This window comes from Syngnathus floridae, chromosome 22 (assembly GCF_059516105.1).
Source record: "Syngnathus floridae isolate MCC-2025c chromosome 22, RoL_Sflo_1.0, whole genome shotgun sequence".
NCBI classification, from domain to species: Eukaryota; Metazoa; Chordata; class Actinopteri; order Syngnathiformes; family Syngnathidae; genus Syngnathus; species Syngnathus floridae.
The window spans coordinates 6035128-6052615 of NC_142434.1; the positions used below are offsets into that span (position 1 = coordinate 6035128).

At 45.4% G+C, this 17488-nt stretch overlaps 2 protein-coding genes across 3 annotated transcripts; both read left to right on the forward strand.

Annotated features, from left to right (window-relative positions):
- The first annotated feature begins 1990 nt into the window (after positions 1–1990).
- On the forward strand, positions 1991–11020 carry LOC148379450 (C-type mannose receptor 2-like). Its single transcript, XM_088367507.1, has 20 exons — positions 1991–2176; positions 2420–2643; positions 4554–4774; positions 4841–4929; positions 4987–5108; positions 5173–5235; positions 5313–5468; positions 5542–5630; positions 7661–7775; positions 7843–7893; positions 7964–8131; positions 8722–8823; positions 8900–9001; positions 9378–9586; positions 9658–9770; positions 9829–9950; positions 10015–10077; positions 10191–10312; positions 10419–10510; positions 10967–11020. The coding sequence occupies exons 2-18, from the start codon at positions 2550–2552 to the stop codon at positions 10307–10309; spliced, it is 1998 nt and encodes a 665-aa protein (XP_088223633.1). The 5' UTR covers positions 1991–2176; positions 2420–2549; the 3' UTR covers positions 10310–10312; positions 10419–10510; positions 10967–11020.
- LOC148379451 (C-type mannose receptor 2-like) lies at positions 10975–15673 on the forward strand. Of its 2 annotated transcripts, none has more exons than XM_088367508.1 (18): positions 10975–11085; positions 11160–11197; positions 11261–11422; positions 11915–12034; positions 12102–12212; positions 12283–12315; positions 12384–12527; positions 12737–12880; positions 13294–13428; positions 13487–13641; positions 13709–13832; positions 13908–13965; positions 14040–14106; positions 14171–14304; positions 14371–14414; positions 14482–14655; positions 14745–14896; positions 14964–15673. In XM_088367508.1, exons 3-18 carry the CDS (start codon positions 11287–11289, stop codon positions 15066–15068), a joined length of 1836 nt encoding a protein of 611 aa, XP_088223634.1. In that variant the 5' UTR covers positions 10975–11085; positions 11160–11197; positions 11261–11286; the 3' UTR covers positions 15069–15673. The 2 variants fall into 2 exon arrangements, with proteins under 2 accessions (XP_088223634.1, XP_088223635.1); XM_088367509.1 differs by having other exon boundaries at positions 10978–11088; positions 11162–11197.
- The last annotated feature ends 1815 nt before the right edge of the window (positions 15674–17488 follow it).

Here is a 17488-nt window from a genome sequence, read left to right on the forward strand (position 1 = left end):
TTCCATTAAACACATGATTAATCTTCAGTAACAAAAATCCACGCCGCGTGTATTTACAGTACAAACCCGATCTAAACCGATTCCGCGACTCGTAATCGAGTTTATAATAAAATGTCTTCGATTGCACTCTAAAAGTCACCTCTCAGGAGCTCCTGGGTCTCCCCGCAGCAGAGCCTGTAGTTCCCCGGTGGGCAGGCAGGCAGGCAGGGCTGACCTGGAAAACGCTCACACAGTGTGACAGGTTGCATGGCACCATTCAAGGACAAAGTAGTGCAACAATACCTGCCCTTGGTGGCTTGGTTACCTGACTTTGCAAGCAGTGGCCACACCGCCAGCTCGGGTGCCCTTTTGCTCCGCTCGCTCGTCGAGGGGGGCCGGCGCGGGGGGAGGCTTTTGCGAGGGGGAAGAGCACTCCCTACTGGGCGCCCACTGCGAGACAAATACAGCCCATAAATCGTCCGACATTTACATGATTGACACAAGCCAGCACCACTTTTGTTCGATTCGGTCACAAGATCCCAAAGGTGTAAATGCAATATTCACACCTTTTCCGACAGAGGGGGGAAAAGTTGCTGCTGCTTCGTCATTCCGTCCTCGATGCTACCAACACGAGCCATATATTTCCTCAAAGTCCTTCTGTTGGAATGCAAGACAATTCTCATAATAATCAGAATCCAGCGCTGTGTACACGCTGCCGGGTGAAAGGCATTCGCCGTAAAGAGACGAAGTACCGAGCGAGGCGGGGGTTTCGTTCTCTGGGATAACGCAATTGAGCGCCATGTTGTCTGCATGCTCGCGTATCAAGTACTGCGTTGTGTTCTCCGGTGCCATTGCTCCAGGGTGAAGTCGTCTTGCGGTTCGTCGCTCCTCTCTCGGTTCCGCGTTGTAAGGGCCGTTGGTCAACTTTCGACGACGATCCCGTCCGTTTCGCTTCCTGGTGCTTGTCGACTTGACACCGGCGACGCTGCGTCGACACTGTCCGAAGGCCTCGTCCTCCTCGGCGGCCACTCGAAGCTGAGTCCACCGTAGCTTGGTTGCGGGCGTCAAGGTTAACCGTACGGCCTCCATGTGTTTAGAACTGGTCACCTCCATTGAGTCGATATACATTTCAAAAATTTGTTGATTGAAAAAAAGGAAAAATGTGAGCTCTTCTGCTAAAAACCCGGGAGTTTTATAGAGGTATCACCACACGACGTATGTACGTAACTTCGACGTCGACTACCAGGCAGTGGCACGTCGTTTTTATTCAAAGCCTTTACCCATAATGCACTGTATTGCTCGCCTTTAAGACGTTGCTGCCACCTCGTGGTGCGGAGGAACGTCACCCTTTATACAACGATTCAAAGATAACGCAAAATAATCATGTACGGTACACATTTGTAGACGGGACTTTTTTGTTATTTTTTACACAAAAGGCGCAATAATAAATTGAGAACACTCTTTAAAGAGAAAAGTACTTCTGACACTTTATCATTTCACCCCAAAAAGTTGATATATTGAACTTTATTTGTTTATTGTAGCGCCTTACTAACATCTTCTAAGTGCCGTTTAATATTCATATTGGTCAAGCTACCAAATGTAACAAAATAAATATTTATATTTACATTAAACCTGCAGTAAGATATGAGCGTGTTGACAATAACTGTGGGATTTAAGCACATAGTGGGCCTTCACTTACCTGCGGGATTCCATAAGCAAGCTGGCTCATTTAAAAATGTATTGCAAATTTCCGAACAAACATGACAGTGGACATGTGATGCAAAATATCCAATTTGTACTAGAAAATAATTGTGATCAAAATGCAAAATGTCCAATAACGACAATAAAATCATGCATGCAATGTTGCTAGCAGAATGTGGAACAAAACCACGAAAAATGTCAAATAAAATGGTATAACAAATTACAGTAGACTTATCATTGTTCTTTTATGTATTCATTTTTTTAGCATCTCACAATAAGTCCTTTGCGCTTTGATCGATACTGTGATTCTGATGAGGGCAGAAGTCACTTTATAGTGATATTAATTAAAATGGCAATAAACAGCCTTTGTTTTTTGTTCCTTTTAGTGCTTTTTAGGTAGCAGGATAAGGAAGCGATAGTCACAAAAGGTTTTAAAACAGCCTTTACTGACTTTTTGTCTCGGGGAATTATTTTAAGACACACGTAAGCTATTGATGTAAGTAAATATGATTAAGTAGAATGAAATGTATTATTCAATTATTATTTTAAACCATTTGTTGTCCTCACTGACCAAGACAATTGTGGCAGGTGGACGCAGCAGGTAACAGCTAAAAAATGTTTCATTGTCTGAGCAAAATAATCTGTTTATAACCTTGAAACTAAGATGACCTGAGCATCACATGGGGCATGTACTGGGAACTTTGTTGCCAGTGGTATCTTATTGGAAATATTTCTCTAGAACAGGAAGGAGGCAGAGAAAACAAAACCTACCTAACTCTCACGCACACACACACGCAAGCCAGCGCCCGTCGGACATCACTTGCTTTGAGCGGAGCACCACATCGGGATCTCCGCTTTCGTCCTCTCCGATGGGCTTCGTCGCCAAAAGGACCCCGCCGGCTGCGCGCCTGGAGCTGATCCTCCTGTCTTGCGTCGCCAGGATATTGTACTGTTGTGCAGCAGGTAAGTTACATTCAAGAAAATGCCCAACTTTGCGACTGGTGTACACTAATGATCACTTTGGAACGACGCATGGTTCGCATAATGGCAGTGCGGCTCCATCGCTCGATTAAAAATTGGACCAATCTAGGGAACTGGGTGAATTTGACCCAATTATGAGTGATTTACCATTTTGGGGGTTGTTTTGTTTAAAAATGGGGTGTGAAATGCGAAAAATAATCGGTCCGGTTTTAACCCAAATTTGGTCAAACGTTTGACCAAAATTGTCACGTGACTCTTGTTCTTAAACCTTGTGGGTCATCTTTTTCCCTTTATGTTTAGTTATGTGATTGCAAACAGTCTTTTTTTTATACATTTTTAACAATAATTGCGAGAAACAATGGCACATTCCACCCCACCCCCAAAATGCGCACGGGATTTTTAGAGAATTCTGCGAATAAACCGAATCCGAAAAAGGTTCCTTAAATGAAGTGAGACAACAAGAAAATGATTGTAATTGCAAAATATGAACATGCAGTAACCCCGATATCTTGAGCTCCTCAATGTAGACATGAATAAATAAAAGTGTTTGGAGTAAAGCAGCACTCTTAACAGTGAATACAAAATTGTGTATCACTTTTCTTGAAAGACAGATTCTCTGTCGTGAAATTAACTCCTTTCTGCAATAAAGTCCACTGATATGTTAAATGTGTGCTTTTCAATGTGAGGCTAGGCATAAATGATAAAATAAGCATTTTAATATTTATGTTTAGTCTATAAAGACCCCTCTACATCTCAATAGGAAACCAGACAATGCATTTGAAATGAAGACCGATATACTCATCCAATTTAAAAGCATTAAAGGATTTAGAACCTATCTCATAGGTTAACCTTTGCTACTTTTTGCCCCTCCCGTCAAACAACACATCCAGCACCCTATATGGCAGTGTGTCTTTGTTTACATGCACGCACACGCAAACGCCCTCACACACGTCCAATTGCTTTAATATTCGCAATTACACTTAAAAAACGATTGTTTTTCTCATTCCAATGAAAACAGCAAACGTGTGTCAAGTGTGAGGTCATCAGATGTTTCAAATGGAAACACACGGGCTCCAGCGCGTGCTCGAGGAAGCGCGCACTGGAGCGCGTGTGCGTGTGTGTAGGCAGGAGAGATAAGAGGAGAGCGGAGGGGGACTATCAGTGATGTGCCTCTGTTATTGATCATACGTGAACAAACAGCTTTTAAATAAATACATAACTTTGCACCCGTTGCTTTGGCGCTCCCTGGCGTAGCTCTCCTATATCGATGCAAAAAACATGAAAGACATAAAATGGGGAGACAACTAAAGCCAGTTTATTTTAAAACGTTTTTTCTGTCAGCTAGTTTATAAAATGTTGACGAGCTAGACTATCATACGTATGTTGGAATAGAGATGCACCACAAATGTGCAAATGGGAATGATTTTTTTTTATAACGATGAAAAAAAAAGAGGCGCGACTTGTCAACACGTTTTCCTTTGCATAGATTGCAAATGACATCTTCAGCGTTGATGAATTCAAGATTCAAGATTCAAGAGAATGAAAGCGGAAGTGAAATTGAATGTAGCGCCACCTTGTGGGCAGTATTTGAGTAAAAAAATGTCTCTGGCCAAGTGGTAGCACAACTGAAGTGAAATGAATTTCCTCCGTTCTTTGACATGTGCAACAGTCCTTGAAGTTATTCAGCATCCTGAAACTCGATGATTATCTCGTGATAAAAAGGATACCTTGTTGATTTCTTGTGACTATATTCTTTTAGGCCTTGTAAAAGTCTTATCAGTCATGCAGGTGACACAATTTGACAAAAACTGAATTAGGACGACTGCATTCCTGCCTGTTTGCTGAATTTCTGGTTTTCACCAATGACCAAGGCAAGTTTGCGGTTTCATCAGGATTATCCGTTTATGAGTCAACGTGTGACACGGCCAACGGATGGCATCCTCACGGCTCCAACTGCTACAAAAAGATGGAGACCCCCAACGGTTGGCTGGGGGCTCATCACGACTGCCTCTGGGAGGGCGGCGACCTGGTCTCCATCACCTCGTCATACGAGGAAAACTTTGTGAAAGCGCTAATGGGCAACAAGCCGTTCTGGATCGGACTCTCCAATCTGGTGAGATGAAAGTTGACTGACACCGGGCATTGGTTTTGTCAGAACTGTGACCAGTACCTGTGTTAGTTTTTTGAAGGTAGAAAAAATACGCTGACTTGGTCCAACACTGGTGTGACGCCGACCTACACCAACTGGGACACACATCATAACGGAAGGTAAGAAGGTCACCTCTTTGGTCACCAGGTTAAAAAAAAAAAATCTTCTCCCAACAGCTCCAACGTTGAGTCCTGCGCGTACATCAACCAAGGTGTGCACCACCTCAGTCAGCCTGGCAAGTGGAGACACGGATCGTGTGGATCCTCATTGGCGTATATGTGCGAGCGTTCACCGGACGGTGAGTCTGCATGTCTGTCGTGATGCTGAAAGGAGAAAAGCGCAATCACGTCGTCTTTCTGCAGACTGTCCGGACGGATGGCCGTGTTCCTACAAAGACTTAGGTTACAGTTACAATCGAGTGGAGAGTGAGTGGCAGCGACGCTTCTTTCGACACCTGCACCGTCTGGTTGTGGTTTTGTAATTCATTTCCTTTGGGTTTCAGCTTCTTACTGCAACTCTGGCGAGTTCCTGTACGACAACTCTTGTTATTTTTTTGAGGGGACATTTAAAACTTGGCAAGCGGCTGAAGATTTCTGCAAGACAAAGCAAGGTCACCTGACCAGCATCCACTTCTACTTTGAGAGGCTATTCTTGGCTGGTGAGACAAACTGACAACACCAGCAATCGTCACAAAATGTTTGACAACAAGTGCTTATTCTGCTTTCCTCCAGCTCATCGGCGAGCAGCAAGTGGATGGTACTCTTGGGTGGGACTCAGGAAGATCAATGGCAATTTTGAGTGGTGCGACGGATCATCTACAGCAGGGGTCACCAACCTTTCTTAAACCGAGAGCTACTTCCTGGGTACTGATTAAGGCAAAAGGGCTACCAGTTTGACATACACTTCTGAAATAGCCAATTTTCTCAATTCGGCTTTCACTGTGTTATTATTGTCATTTGCAGTTAACATGTAAGTGTGATTTTAACAAGAATAGCAGAAATACAGTCAAACCTTGGTTTTTGACCACAATCCGTTTCAGAAGGCGGTTCGAGAAGCGAATCGGTCGAATCCCGAATCTATTTTTCCCATTACAAATAATGGAAACATTTTTAATCCGTTTCAAGACAAAAAACCCGCGTCTTTTTTAAGCATTTTTTCATTTGCGCATATTTGTCTGATCGCTCAAATGCAGCGCACCGCCGAACGCGCAACCGTAGCGCGTCGCCCACCGCGCAACTGCACCGCGACGATCGCATTATTGTGACAGAGCCGTCGCTGAAATTTAGAAAATATTTTTAAAGTCCTGATGTACGTAGTTTCCAAAATTGAAGTGGACCTAAGTGCGCAGGGAGCTTAATTTTGTCCGATCGCGCAGCTGCAGCGCACCACCGAACGCGCAACAGTAGCGCATCGCCGACCGCGCAACTGCACCGCGCTGGTCGCATTATTGTGACAGAGCCGTGGCTAGAATTTAGAAAATATTTTTAAAGTCCTGATGTACTTTCCAAAATTTAAGTGGACCTCAGTGCGCAGGGAGCTTAATTTGGTCCGATCGCGCAACCACAGCGCGCCGGGTGCTCACTGTCGCATTGCTTTAAGAGCGTCTTTGTGTTTTAGGATGGCTTTACTGCTCTCACTTGCTTTCTTTGGAGGCATGATTAGGGGTTAATACAATTCTAAAAGTAACGAAAATACAATAACAACGGAGTCAGTCGGCATCCGGGCGGCGCGGTCGGGTTTTCTCGGTTCCTCCCGGCTCATCTCGCGAGGTTCGACCTCCGAATTTTGTTGGACAACCGAAGCCAAAAAATCTCGAATTTTTTTGTTCGAATTCCGATTTGTTCAAGAACCAGGACATTCGAAAACTGAGGTTCGACTGTAAAATAAATAGATGCAGCTCACTGACAAGTGCCGCTATTTGAGCTAATTTTGGAATAGTCCTGCGGGCGACTCATGCGGTCCTCACGGGCGACCTGGTGCCCGCGGGCACCGTGTTGGTGACCCCTGATCTACAGTAAGTGACACGTATGCAACAGAGGTCTAAAAAGGTGTCATTTGTCCAGAATGAAGCTATTATGTTAGAAGGCAAAAAGTTAAAAGTGAGGACAAAAAGTGTCATTTTAGCACAGGGGTAGTCATACTTTCCTTCGCAGGGCCATTAGGACTGAGGATACACAATAAACTGATGAATAACTAGTTTTGGAATCAGAGACTAGTAAGAACTGTTCAAACAGTTTAAAAATATGAATGGTAATAAAAATAGCAATATATCTATTTATAAAAAGTGAAGACAATTTGTAATTTTAGTAAAAAATTGATGCAAAATTTGTTTTTGCAACCCACATAAATTGATGTGACGGGTCGTATCTGCCCCCGGGGCCTTTAGTTTGACACCTATGCAGTTTGGAATAAAAGACAATTGGCAAAATGTTGATGTAAGATTGATGTTAATAAAATTTGTTAGAATTTTTTTTTAAATTGAAGACAATTTGCAATTTTAGTATTGACACAAAGTCGATGCACAATTTGTCTTCGTGGGACAAATATAATTACACTGCAGGCCGACATTTGGCCCATGGGCCAGAGTTTGGCACCCCTGTAATTTAGCTGAACAAAGTTGCATTGAATAAGGAGGAAAATGTCAAACGGATTTGAATTTGCTTTTCCTTGAGTCATGTTACAAGGGAAAAATGTCTTTTAGTTTAAGGATTCAAGAGATTATGAAAATTATGAGAACGGTGAGAGGGGGAAAAACAGATATGAATCAATGAAACAACTTGGAAGTCGGAAGCCATCTGAGCAACCGCAACTCCAAACACGCTCAAGTCACATCTGCTGTGTCCTCCGCAGGCCGACGTCCCGTGGCATTATCCAAAAGCTTCAGGTGACTGCACAAAACTGCACTCCAATGGTCAAGTTACCATCGGCGGTTGCACGGACCTTCGGCCCTTCATCTGTAAAAAAGGTCAGAAAGTCACCACGGCTCACTTTGGTCTTTGTCTTCTCATCGCTGTCATATTTGTTTCTTTCAGGGAAGGTCAGAGATTCTCTTCCTCTTCTTCCGCCGTCGAAATCGGCATCAGGTAGGCTTTCACTCGGTAGCCCACATGCTGTGGCTAGTTTGCCCTCAAGTGACTCGAGTCTCTCTTGCAGGCTGGAGCGCAAAGTGCGGCTGGTGGCAGGAAAACCCCTCTAACAACTTCTGCTACCTGATTAACCTCAAGCCCACCAAGACCTGGAAGGAGGCGCGAGACAATTGCGTCAGCCTCAGAGGCAACCTTCTCGGCATCACCGACTCGCACGAACACACCTTCATACATGGTGGGCTGTCCTGTTGCGCTTTCTTGTTGTGGCCGAAGGGCTTTCCAAAAGAATCCATTCCAAAGAAAGTGAAATCGAGAGAACTTACATCAACATTTTGCCAATTGTCTTTTATTCCAAACGGCATAGGTGTCAAACCCAAGGCCTGGGGGCCAGATACGGCCGGCCACATCATTTTATGTGGCCCGCAAAGACAAATTTTGCATCAAATTTTTACAAAAATTACAAACTGTCCTCACTTTTTAAAAATAGAGCTATTGCTGGTCATTTTTATTACCATTCATTTTTTAATACTATTTGAACAGTTTTTACTAGTCTCTGACGTCAAAACTAGCTCTATTTGTTGAGTACCCTATACTCTGTATATAAAAGACGCTGACAGTTGTAATGGCCCGCCAAGGGAAACTATGACTACAATGTGGCTGGTGGTGACAAAAATTAGTTTGACACCCCTGTTCCAAAGAAACGATAAAAGACTTCCACCAACAAGAATGCAACCCTAACGTCACCGGCACTTTTATTTAAGCGTTTTGCACACGCACTTGTAAGCCGTTTCAAACTCATGTTCTGTGTTTGTCTTTGATCCAAAGGTCTTCTGCCGAACGGTCACTCTTTGTGGTTGGACACCATTGTTGAAGACGGCAGCAAGCAATCTGAAGAATCCTCACTCAGTTATGTCCACTTGGGCGCAAGTGGGTCTTAAACCCCCGCCGATGTTTATCAGCTGGCGACGTTGTGTAGGAGCGCTGAACATCTGTGGTCTTCTAGGTAACCCCCCCGGCGGACACTGTAACTCCTTACTAAGTGGCAAGGGTGGCTGGGAAGTTGTCGACTGCGAGAAGAAGAGCGGCTACGTCTGCAAGAGAAGAGGTAAGACAAGATGTTTGAAACTGAATGACTCTACTTCTTGTCAAACTCAGTTTTGTCAGGGGCCGCATTGTACTCATAGTTTCCTTTGGAGGGCCGTTATGACAGTATAGGCTACACAACAAACAGATGAAGAACTAGCTTTGAAATCAGAAACTAATGAAAACTGTTCAAATATTTTCGAAATGGTAATTAAAATTGCAAGCATTACCCGTCGTTTTAAAATTGAAGATAATTTGTAATTTTAGTATTGATGTCGATGCACAATTTGTCTTCGCGGGCCACATGAATTGAAATGGTGGGCCGTATCTGGTCCCCGAGCCTTGAGTTTGACACCTATGCGCTATATCATCAGCGTAATCCCAAAATGTGTCTTCAGTCGTCCAGACATGTGAAAGGACCGAAGGGTGGCACCGTTTCGGCTCCAACTGCTACAAGAAGATGGAGGCAACCAATGGTTGGCTGGGGGCTCGTCACAACTGCCTCTGGCAGGGCGGCGATCTGGTCTCCATCACCTCATCATACGAGGAAAACTTTGTGAAAGCGCAAATGGGCGACAAGCCGTTCTGGATCGGACTCTCCAATCTGGTGAGACGAAAATGCAAGGGGCTGTTGACTCGCTACGGGTACGTCAATGACAATGGCTTTGGACTTTGCAGAAGTGCCAAAAAGGCTGGTGTCAGTTTTGTGAAGCGGGAGAAAAAAGGCTGAATTGGTCCGACACCGGTGTGACGCCGACCTACGCCAACTGGGACTCACGCCAAGATAAATGGTAAGGAGGTCACCTCTTTGGTCACCAGGTCAAAAATAAGCTTTTCTTCTCCCGACAGCACCAACGTTGAGTCCTGCGCGTACATCAACCAAGGTGTGCACCACCTCAGTCAGCCTGGCAAGTGGCGACACGGGTCTTGCGGATCCTCATTGGCGTACATGTGCAAGCGTTCCCCGGACGGTGAGTCTGTACATCTGTCGTGATGCTGAAAGGAGAAAAGCACAATCACGTCGTCTTTCTGCAGACTGCCCGGAAGGACGGCTGTGTTCCTACAAGGACTACGGATTTGGCTACAATCGAGTGGAGAGTGAGTGGCAGTGAGACTTCTTTTCACGCCTGTACCGTCTTGTTGTCGTTTTGTAATTTGTGTTTATTGGCGGCTTCAGGTTCCTACTGCAACACTGGCGACTTCCTGTACAGGGACTCTTGCTATCACTTTGATGGGACAATGCGAACTTGGATGGAGGCTGAGAAGTTCTGCGGAGAATGGAAAGGTCATCTGGCCAGCGTCCTCTCACGGGACGAGGGTAAATTCTTGACTGGTGAGCATCAAGGCAAACTGCTTATACCTTCAATCGTCTCACAGCTCTTCACGTCTGACAAGTTTGGATACTCTTGTTGCGCTAAAGCTCTTTTGATTGTGTCAAGCTCACACGCCATATGCAGCAGAAAGATTGCAAACTTGGGTGGGACTCAAGAAGAACAAGGACAACTTTGAGTGGAGCGATGCAACACCGACAGTAAGTGAAAGAGCCAGCTACACAAGTAGGAAAAGAATGAAGCGGGCATATAGGAAGGCAAAAGTTCCTAGTGAGGACATAAGGAGTGTGTCAAACAAATTTTCATCGCAGTTCTGTTCCCTTCGGTGGGCCATGGTGGCTGTCAACCCAAATAAATGTACAAACGCCTCAGTATAGGCTATACGACAAATTGATAAGTAGCTTTGAAATCAGAGGTCAGTAAAAATTGTTCAAATATTTTATAAAGATGAATAATAAAATATATGAAGACAATTTTAGTACTGATGCAGGAAGTCAATGGACAATTTGTCTTGGCGGGCCACATACAATGATGTGGTGGGCCGTATCTGGTCCCCGGGGCCTTGAGTTTGACACCAGTGAATTAGGAGGAACAAGGAAATGTAGTGGGAAGCAACACCAAAGGCACAGAAGTCACATCTGTCGTGTCATTCGCAGGGCAACATTGAGTGGGTACCAAACGGGCCGACAGGACGTGGTGGCTGCTGTGCGCTGTCCCCTACTGGACAACTTGAGGACTGGCCCTGCAGCGATAGTCGGCCGTTCATCTGTAAAAAACGGTACGAAAATGACCACCACTCGCTTTCCACTTCCATGTGCTCTCTCATAATGATACCTCTCGCTTCCTCGCAGACAAGGTCCAAGACTTTCTTCTTCCTCCACCAGGAGGTGGGCATCGACATGAAGTCTCGTCATCAGTTTGCCCTCAACTGACTCGAGTCTCGCTTGCAGGCTGGAGCACAAAGTGTGGCTAGTGGATGGAGCTCAACAACTTGTGCTACCTGATCCAACGCAGGCCCACCAAGACTTGGGAGAAGGCGCGAGACGACTGCCTCCACCGCGGAGGCGACCTCCTCAGCATCACTGACTTGCACGAACAGAATATGATAAAAAGTATGGCTGTCCATCTGTCCGGTCGCCATCAGGGCTGTTGAATTCCCCCAACTAGGGCGAAACTCGAGACGTCACCTGCCTTTGGTTCCTCGGACAAATTTTAACATTTAGGGAGGCATTCAAATTACGTGTCATCATCAAACTACAGTGATCCCTCACTACTTCGCGTTTCGTTTATCGCGACTTCAGTACATCGTGGATTTGCTTTCCCAAATTAAAAAAAACATTTAAAAGTCAAAATAAAACTTCTAAATTGAGGAAACGTGTCTAACCTTTAAGACAATGCTCCAAATGTTCGTTTATATTCCTTTAGAAGTCCGTTTTCGCGTGTTAGCATGATCGCGAATTAGCATCTTTCCGCTAACTCGTTAGCCTGCCCAGTACTTCTTGATGGTGACCGTATTTCGCGGATTTCACTTATCACAGTTGGTTTTTGGAACCAATTATCCACGATAAATGAGGGATTACTGTATTTTATTTTTACCTCCAAAGGTCTGTACACTTTTCTGCCAAGTGCTCCCTCTCTGTGGTTGGGCGTCAACAACAACATTACAAAAGACGGCAGCGAGTGGACTGACGGATCCCCATTTAGTTACGTCCTCATGAACGCAGGTGGGTCTAAAACGCAATTGATGTTTCAAGAAAAGAGCAGTGCTGAGCATCTGTCTTCTCCTCCCAGATGACCCCAGTGACCTTTCTGGTGCATCTTGCCTTTCCATACTCACAAGCAACGGCCGCTGGAAATTTGACGATTGCCGTAAGAAGAGAGGCTACATCTGCAAGAAAAAAGGTAAGACGTAAAGACGCTCGCCAAATTCTCACAACGTGCTCACTCGGCATCTTTGGCTTTTTTCTTGCAGTGAACACTCCAAACCCCCCGCAGCCTCATGACGGTAAGCCTCCTTGAACGGTGACTTGAAAGGATGCGAGACAAAAAAATGACATGACGATGCTTTCGCAGGCTTTAAGGAGATCGTTGTCTGCAACAACCGTTCTGCTGAACTCATATGTGAGGGTCAGAAGCAAAGCCGCATCAGCATCCAGTCTGCTTTTTACGGACGGCGGAGTGACAACATTTGCCCGGTGGACAGCAGCCCAGATGACGGTAAGATCTGAGAGTTTTGATGTTGCTCATCAAGAAAGTCTCCAAAAGAACTATGGAACCAAATAAAAATGAACCAATGTTTCCATGTCAGAATGAATGTCTATGGAGAAACGTTGCTAGTTTGCTTCGACTTTGTTTTTTTTTTAAGTCATTCAGGTCCATAAATTGTCATGGCCATCTCAGATTCACCGCTATGTTGTAACTTGCAGACTACTGCGCAGTGGAAGGCATCCTCCCGCTCTACAGGAAAATGTGCAACAGCCACCAAAAATGCCAAATAGAGCTTTTGGAGGACGAGTCCTGCCCTGATGTCTCCAAATATCTGGAGATGGTCTATAGCTGTGAACAGAAAGGTGGCTTTCACGTCTCTTAATCTTCTGCACTGAGGTGTCAAACTCTTTTTTTGCGGGCCACATTGTAGTTATGGTTTTCTTCATGGGGCCATTAATGATTATCTTAATTTTTTTGCAAACAGACAACAGAATCCAGCATAAAAAAAAAAAATCAAATTTATTTTAAAGTGGGTTTTTAAAAAAAAATTGCAATATCTCACCGTTGTTAATTGAAAGGGAAGACAAGACAAATTGAGGTGACACACGAGATGCCTTTGCGGGCCACATAAAATGATGTGGTGGACCTGATCTGGCCCGCGGGCCTTGAATTTGACACCTGTGATTTGTGATACCAAAAAACAAAGCAAGGAGTCCTGCAAGGGGACAGATAGCCACATTTTTAGCAAATTCAAGTGACTTTTGGCTCCCCTCAGTATGTCTTGACAGTTTGGGCATCGCGAACGGGACCATCGCAGACTCGCTCTTCAAAGCCTCCTCATCAATGAAAGACGCCACCCCCGAAAAAGCCCGCCTCAACGGAAAGTCCTGCTGGAAGCCGTCAAAAAATCGTATGTAGAAAATTGACAGCTTGGCACTTTGGTCTCCGCTAATGTCTACCTCTTCCAGCCGTCGGCAGCTGGATCCAGGTGAACCTTGGTTACGCGAGAAAGGTGACGGGCATCGTGACCCAGGGGTGTAGTAATACTCACTCCTGGGACATCCAACTTGAGATGAAGCTTAGCGTCGATAGCAGGAACTGGACCAAACACCCAGACGGGAAGGTGATTGCAGGAATTAACCTTATCCTCCAATCTTTTCACCACTAACAAGGAAACATTTGATTTTTAGTTTATCGGTGGGGGGACTCATCTGCTTGGCACGCCTGCATTCGCTAAGTACATCCGCATCCTGCCGTTGGAGAAGCGTCCGAAATTTGGCCTCCGCTTAGACATCCTAGGATGCGCACATAACGGTGAGCCAATCCGCCGCTACGGTTGCTGGAAAAACATCCCTAAAACATGCAATGATCTCACTTCATGTCCGACAGATGCGATGATGACCTGTGCAAGAAAGTTCAACAGCCTTCTCTTGACCCATTGGATGACGTAAGTCACGCTTGACACAATATTTCATGACCTCATGCCTGTTGTCAATTTCACAACACGTGTGTCTTCTTCAGGTTCTACTGTCCGCCGGGCTGTGCCAAATCTGAAAACCTTGTCCGCGGAACAATGGTCTACTCAGCTGTACGTGATTGCCTGACCCACCGGTTGAGTTCTTATTTGTGACTGCAATCTTATGTGATTGCAGGACTCGAACATCTGTGTAGCCGCTATTCACGCCGGCATCATTCACAACGACATTGGAGGAGATTGTGTTGTAATGAGAGCTCCCAAACAGCAAGTCTACACGGGCTCCACCAAGAACGGGATCACCTCCAGACAGTGAGTGGCCGACCAACATTTTACAGAAAAGTCCCATGAAAAGCCTCAATTATCGATTATCTGTAGGTTGGATGACCCAATGGCTCTAGCTTACACATTTGCAGACGAAGGTGAGTTCAAAAACCATTTCTTTATATCACACCAACAAGTCAAACCCGCATGGAATCTCACCTGCAGAGCCGAGATGCTTGACACCTGACTGGGAGGAGTTTGCGGGGTTCTGCTACAAATATTTTGAGGACAAAAGAAACTGGGCTGATGCTCAACAGCTGTGCCGTCATTTTGGTGCCGAACTGGTGTCCATCCACACTGAGATGGAGCAGGCTCGGGTGAAAAGTGCCTCCGGATTTGGTGCGCATCCCAACCGCTAATTCTTAACAGTCTCCTTAGAACGAATTTGAGAACCGGACGAGAGCTCTCTTCCCATCTGTCTTCTGCAGAAACCAACGACCTGTGGACCGGACTGAACGACCTGGCGCTTCCTGGCACTTTCGTGTGGTCGGACCAACGCAAGGTGACCTTCACTCACTGGGCTGCAGGAGAACCCAACCAGCTTGGACTCGACAACAACTGCGTGGCTCTGTTATGGCAGGTGCGAGCCTAAATGAGCATTTGGAAGAACACCTGAACGTTCCACTGAAATAGATTTTTTTTTTCAGACTAGAAGATGGAAGCTAATGTCCTGCACACAAGTCAAAACCTTCATGTGCAAGATGACCACAGCGTATTTTCCAATCTCATCCAAGCCACAGGTGGAGCAGTAGAGTCTACCTGGTCCTCAGACCAACGAGTGCCTGAAAGTTAATTCATACAGTAGTCGCATTTAGCTTAGCTATTATTAGCCAACTCGATATCATGTCAGATGAAATGTCAACAAGCGTGCTATGTTCACTAACGCGCAAGTGTAGGGAGAATAGTCAGTACATATTGTTCTTTCTTTGGTTTTGAAATCGTGCCGTGTTGTCTTGTCCTTGGAAAAGAGAGTCCAAAAGTCGACAGGTTTTTGCTTCATTCTGGTTAAAGGAAGCTTCTATAAATTGTGTGATTTCAAATAATGAATTGTGAATGCAAAAAAGCTTTGTTACTGCGCAAGTGTACACTGTAAAAAATGTAATTCACTGGAAGGGGGATCCAGTATTTTCCATAATCCATAATTTTCTACAGTATGTGACTGCATCTATGATTTAATATTATGTAAATTTATAAACAGTTTTTGCATTTTTGGGTACTGATTACAGTATTTTACTGGATCACTGCTGCCAAAATAATGATGGTTTTAAATGTTATATTCTTGTCAAAATTTCAAAATAAAGAGTTTGTATCTATGTTATTCTTTTCAAAAATTCAAAATAAAGATTTTTTTTCTACATTTTTTGACTCATTCAAACTGTGCCTACTTTCAACTGTTGAGTTCATCCTCATCACAAATTTTTGCTAAATTTAAAAACATGTTTTTAAAATAAAGTCCTGATGCGTTTGGTTGAATGTATCGATTCCCACATGTAATTTCAGACTCTCCACTTACAAGGTAGCCATACATATGTTTTTCTAAATTGTTCTGCTGAGTGAGCTTCAGTCACTCTAGCAATCAACACATTTGAAGGAGCTCGAGTACCTTATGCCTTAGCAGCTCGATGGTGACAGCCAGCAGGTGGTGACAACAGGTCTTCAGCACCAAAGGTCAGCATGGATCCTCTCAGCTGCATGACAAAAGCAACAAAATATACAGTACATGCACAAGTCCAACATGTAAGAATAAAAGAAGACAAAAACAAAAAATTCAAAAGTCAAAGTCAGCTTTATTGTCAATTTCTTCACATCCCAAAGACACACAGAAACCGAAATTTCGTTCCCCGCTATCCCACGGTGACAAGACATGGCACACAATAGACAATTAAGTAAACAACAGCGTGCTGAATAAATAATGAATAAATAACACAACAAATAAATAAGAGGAGCAAAAAGGAGCAAGTGAGCGTACAGCAGACATTCCAGAAAATGGCTCAAAAGTGCAGCACGCTACGCAGAAGGGGGTAGCGAGTTCAGGGTCCTAACAGCCTGGAGAATGAAGCTGTTGGTGCGGGAGCGCAGGCTCCTGTACCTCTTCCCAGAGGGCAGAAGTTTAAACAAAGAGTGAGCTGGGTGACTCACATCACTCACAATCGCGGTTGCCTTGCGGGTGAGATGGGAGGTGTAAATGTCCTTCAGGGAGGGGAGCGAAGCACCATTAATCTTACCAGCCCTATTCACTATGGGCTGCAGGGCCTTCAAGTTCTGGTCAGTGCAGCTACCACCCCAGACAGCGATGCAACTGGAGAGGACGCTCTCAATAGTGCCACGGTAGAATGTAGACAGGACTGCCTGAGGAGCACAAGCACGCCTGAATTTCCACGGGAAGTACAGGCGGCGCTGAGCTTTCTTTGCCAGTGACGGGGTGTTTGCCGACCAGGAGAGGTCCTCACTGATGTGCACCCCCAGGAACTTGGTGCTGCTCACCCTCTCCACCACAGCACCGTCGATGATCCGCAGCTGGTGTTTAGCTTGACCCTTCCGGAAGTCAACAACGATTTCCTTGGTCTTGTTGACGTTCAGCAGGAGGTTGTTGTCCCTCCACCACGTGGTCAGAAGGTCAACCTCCGACCTGTACCGAGTCTCGTCGCCCCCCGTGATGTGACCCACCAGAGTCGTGTCATCAGCAAACTTCACTATGCGGTTGTCGCTGTAGGTCGCAGTGCAGTCATGCGTCAGCAGGGTGAAGAGCAGTGGACTGAGCACGCAGCCCTGGGGGGCCCCCGTGCTCAGCGTGATGCTGGCGGAGATTTTGTCGCCAACACGCACCACCTGAGGCCTCTGACAGAGGAAGTCCAGTAGCCAGTTGCAGAGGGAGGTACTGAGGCCCAGCTCGTCGAGTTTGCAGATGAGTCGCTGCAGCACAATGGTGTTGAAGGCAGAGCTGAAGTCCACAACAGCAACCTCACATATGAGTCCTTTCTCTCCAGGTGGGTGAGGGCCGAGTGGAGGGCGGAGCAGATGGCATCCTCAGAGGACCGTTTAGCACGGTACGCAAACTGGAAAGGGTCAATGGTGGGGGGGGAGAATGGATTTGATGTGCTCCATGACAAGCCGCTCAAAGCACTTCATGATGATGGGCGTCAGGGCCACGGGGCGGTACTCATTGAAGCAG

Bases quoted from the DNA above. Each gene is read 5' to 3' on its own strand.
- LOC148379451 (XM_088367508.1), top strand. From the start codon at position 11,287: ATGGAGCTCAACAACTTGTGCTACCTGATCCAACGCAGGCCCACCAAG. The intron at 14,305-14,370 runs GTGAGTGGCCGA...GATTATCTGTAG, and splicing joins AACGGGATCACCTCCAGACA to GTTGGATGACCCAATGGCTC. The intron at 14,897-14,963 runs GTGCGAGCCTAA...TTTTTTTTTCAG, and splicing joins GCGTGGCTCTGTTATGGCAG to ACTAGAAGATGGAAGCTAAT.
- LOC148379450 (XM_088367507.1), top strand. From the start codon at position 2,550: ATGGGCTTCGTCGCCAAAAGGACCCCGCCGGCTGCGCGCCTGGAGCTG. The intron at 5,631-7,660 runs GCAGGGGTCACC...TGTCCTCCGCAG, and splicing joins GGTGCGACGGATCATCTACA to GCCGACGTCCCGTGGCATTA. The intron at 10,078-10,190 runs GTGAGTGGCAGT...CTTCCTGTACAG, and splicing joins TGGCTACAATCGAGTGGAGA to GGACTCTTGCTATCACTTTG.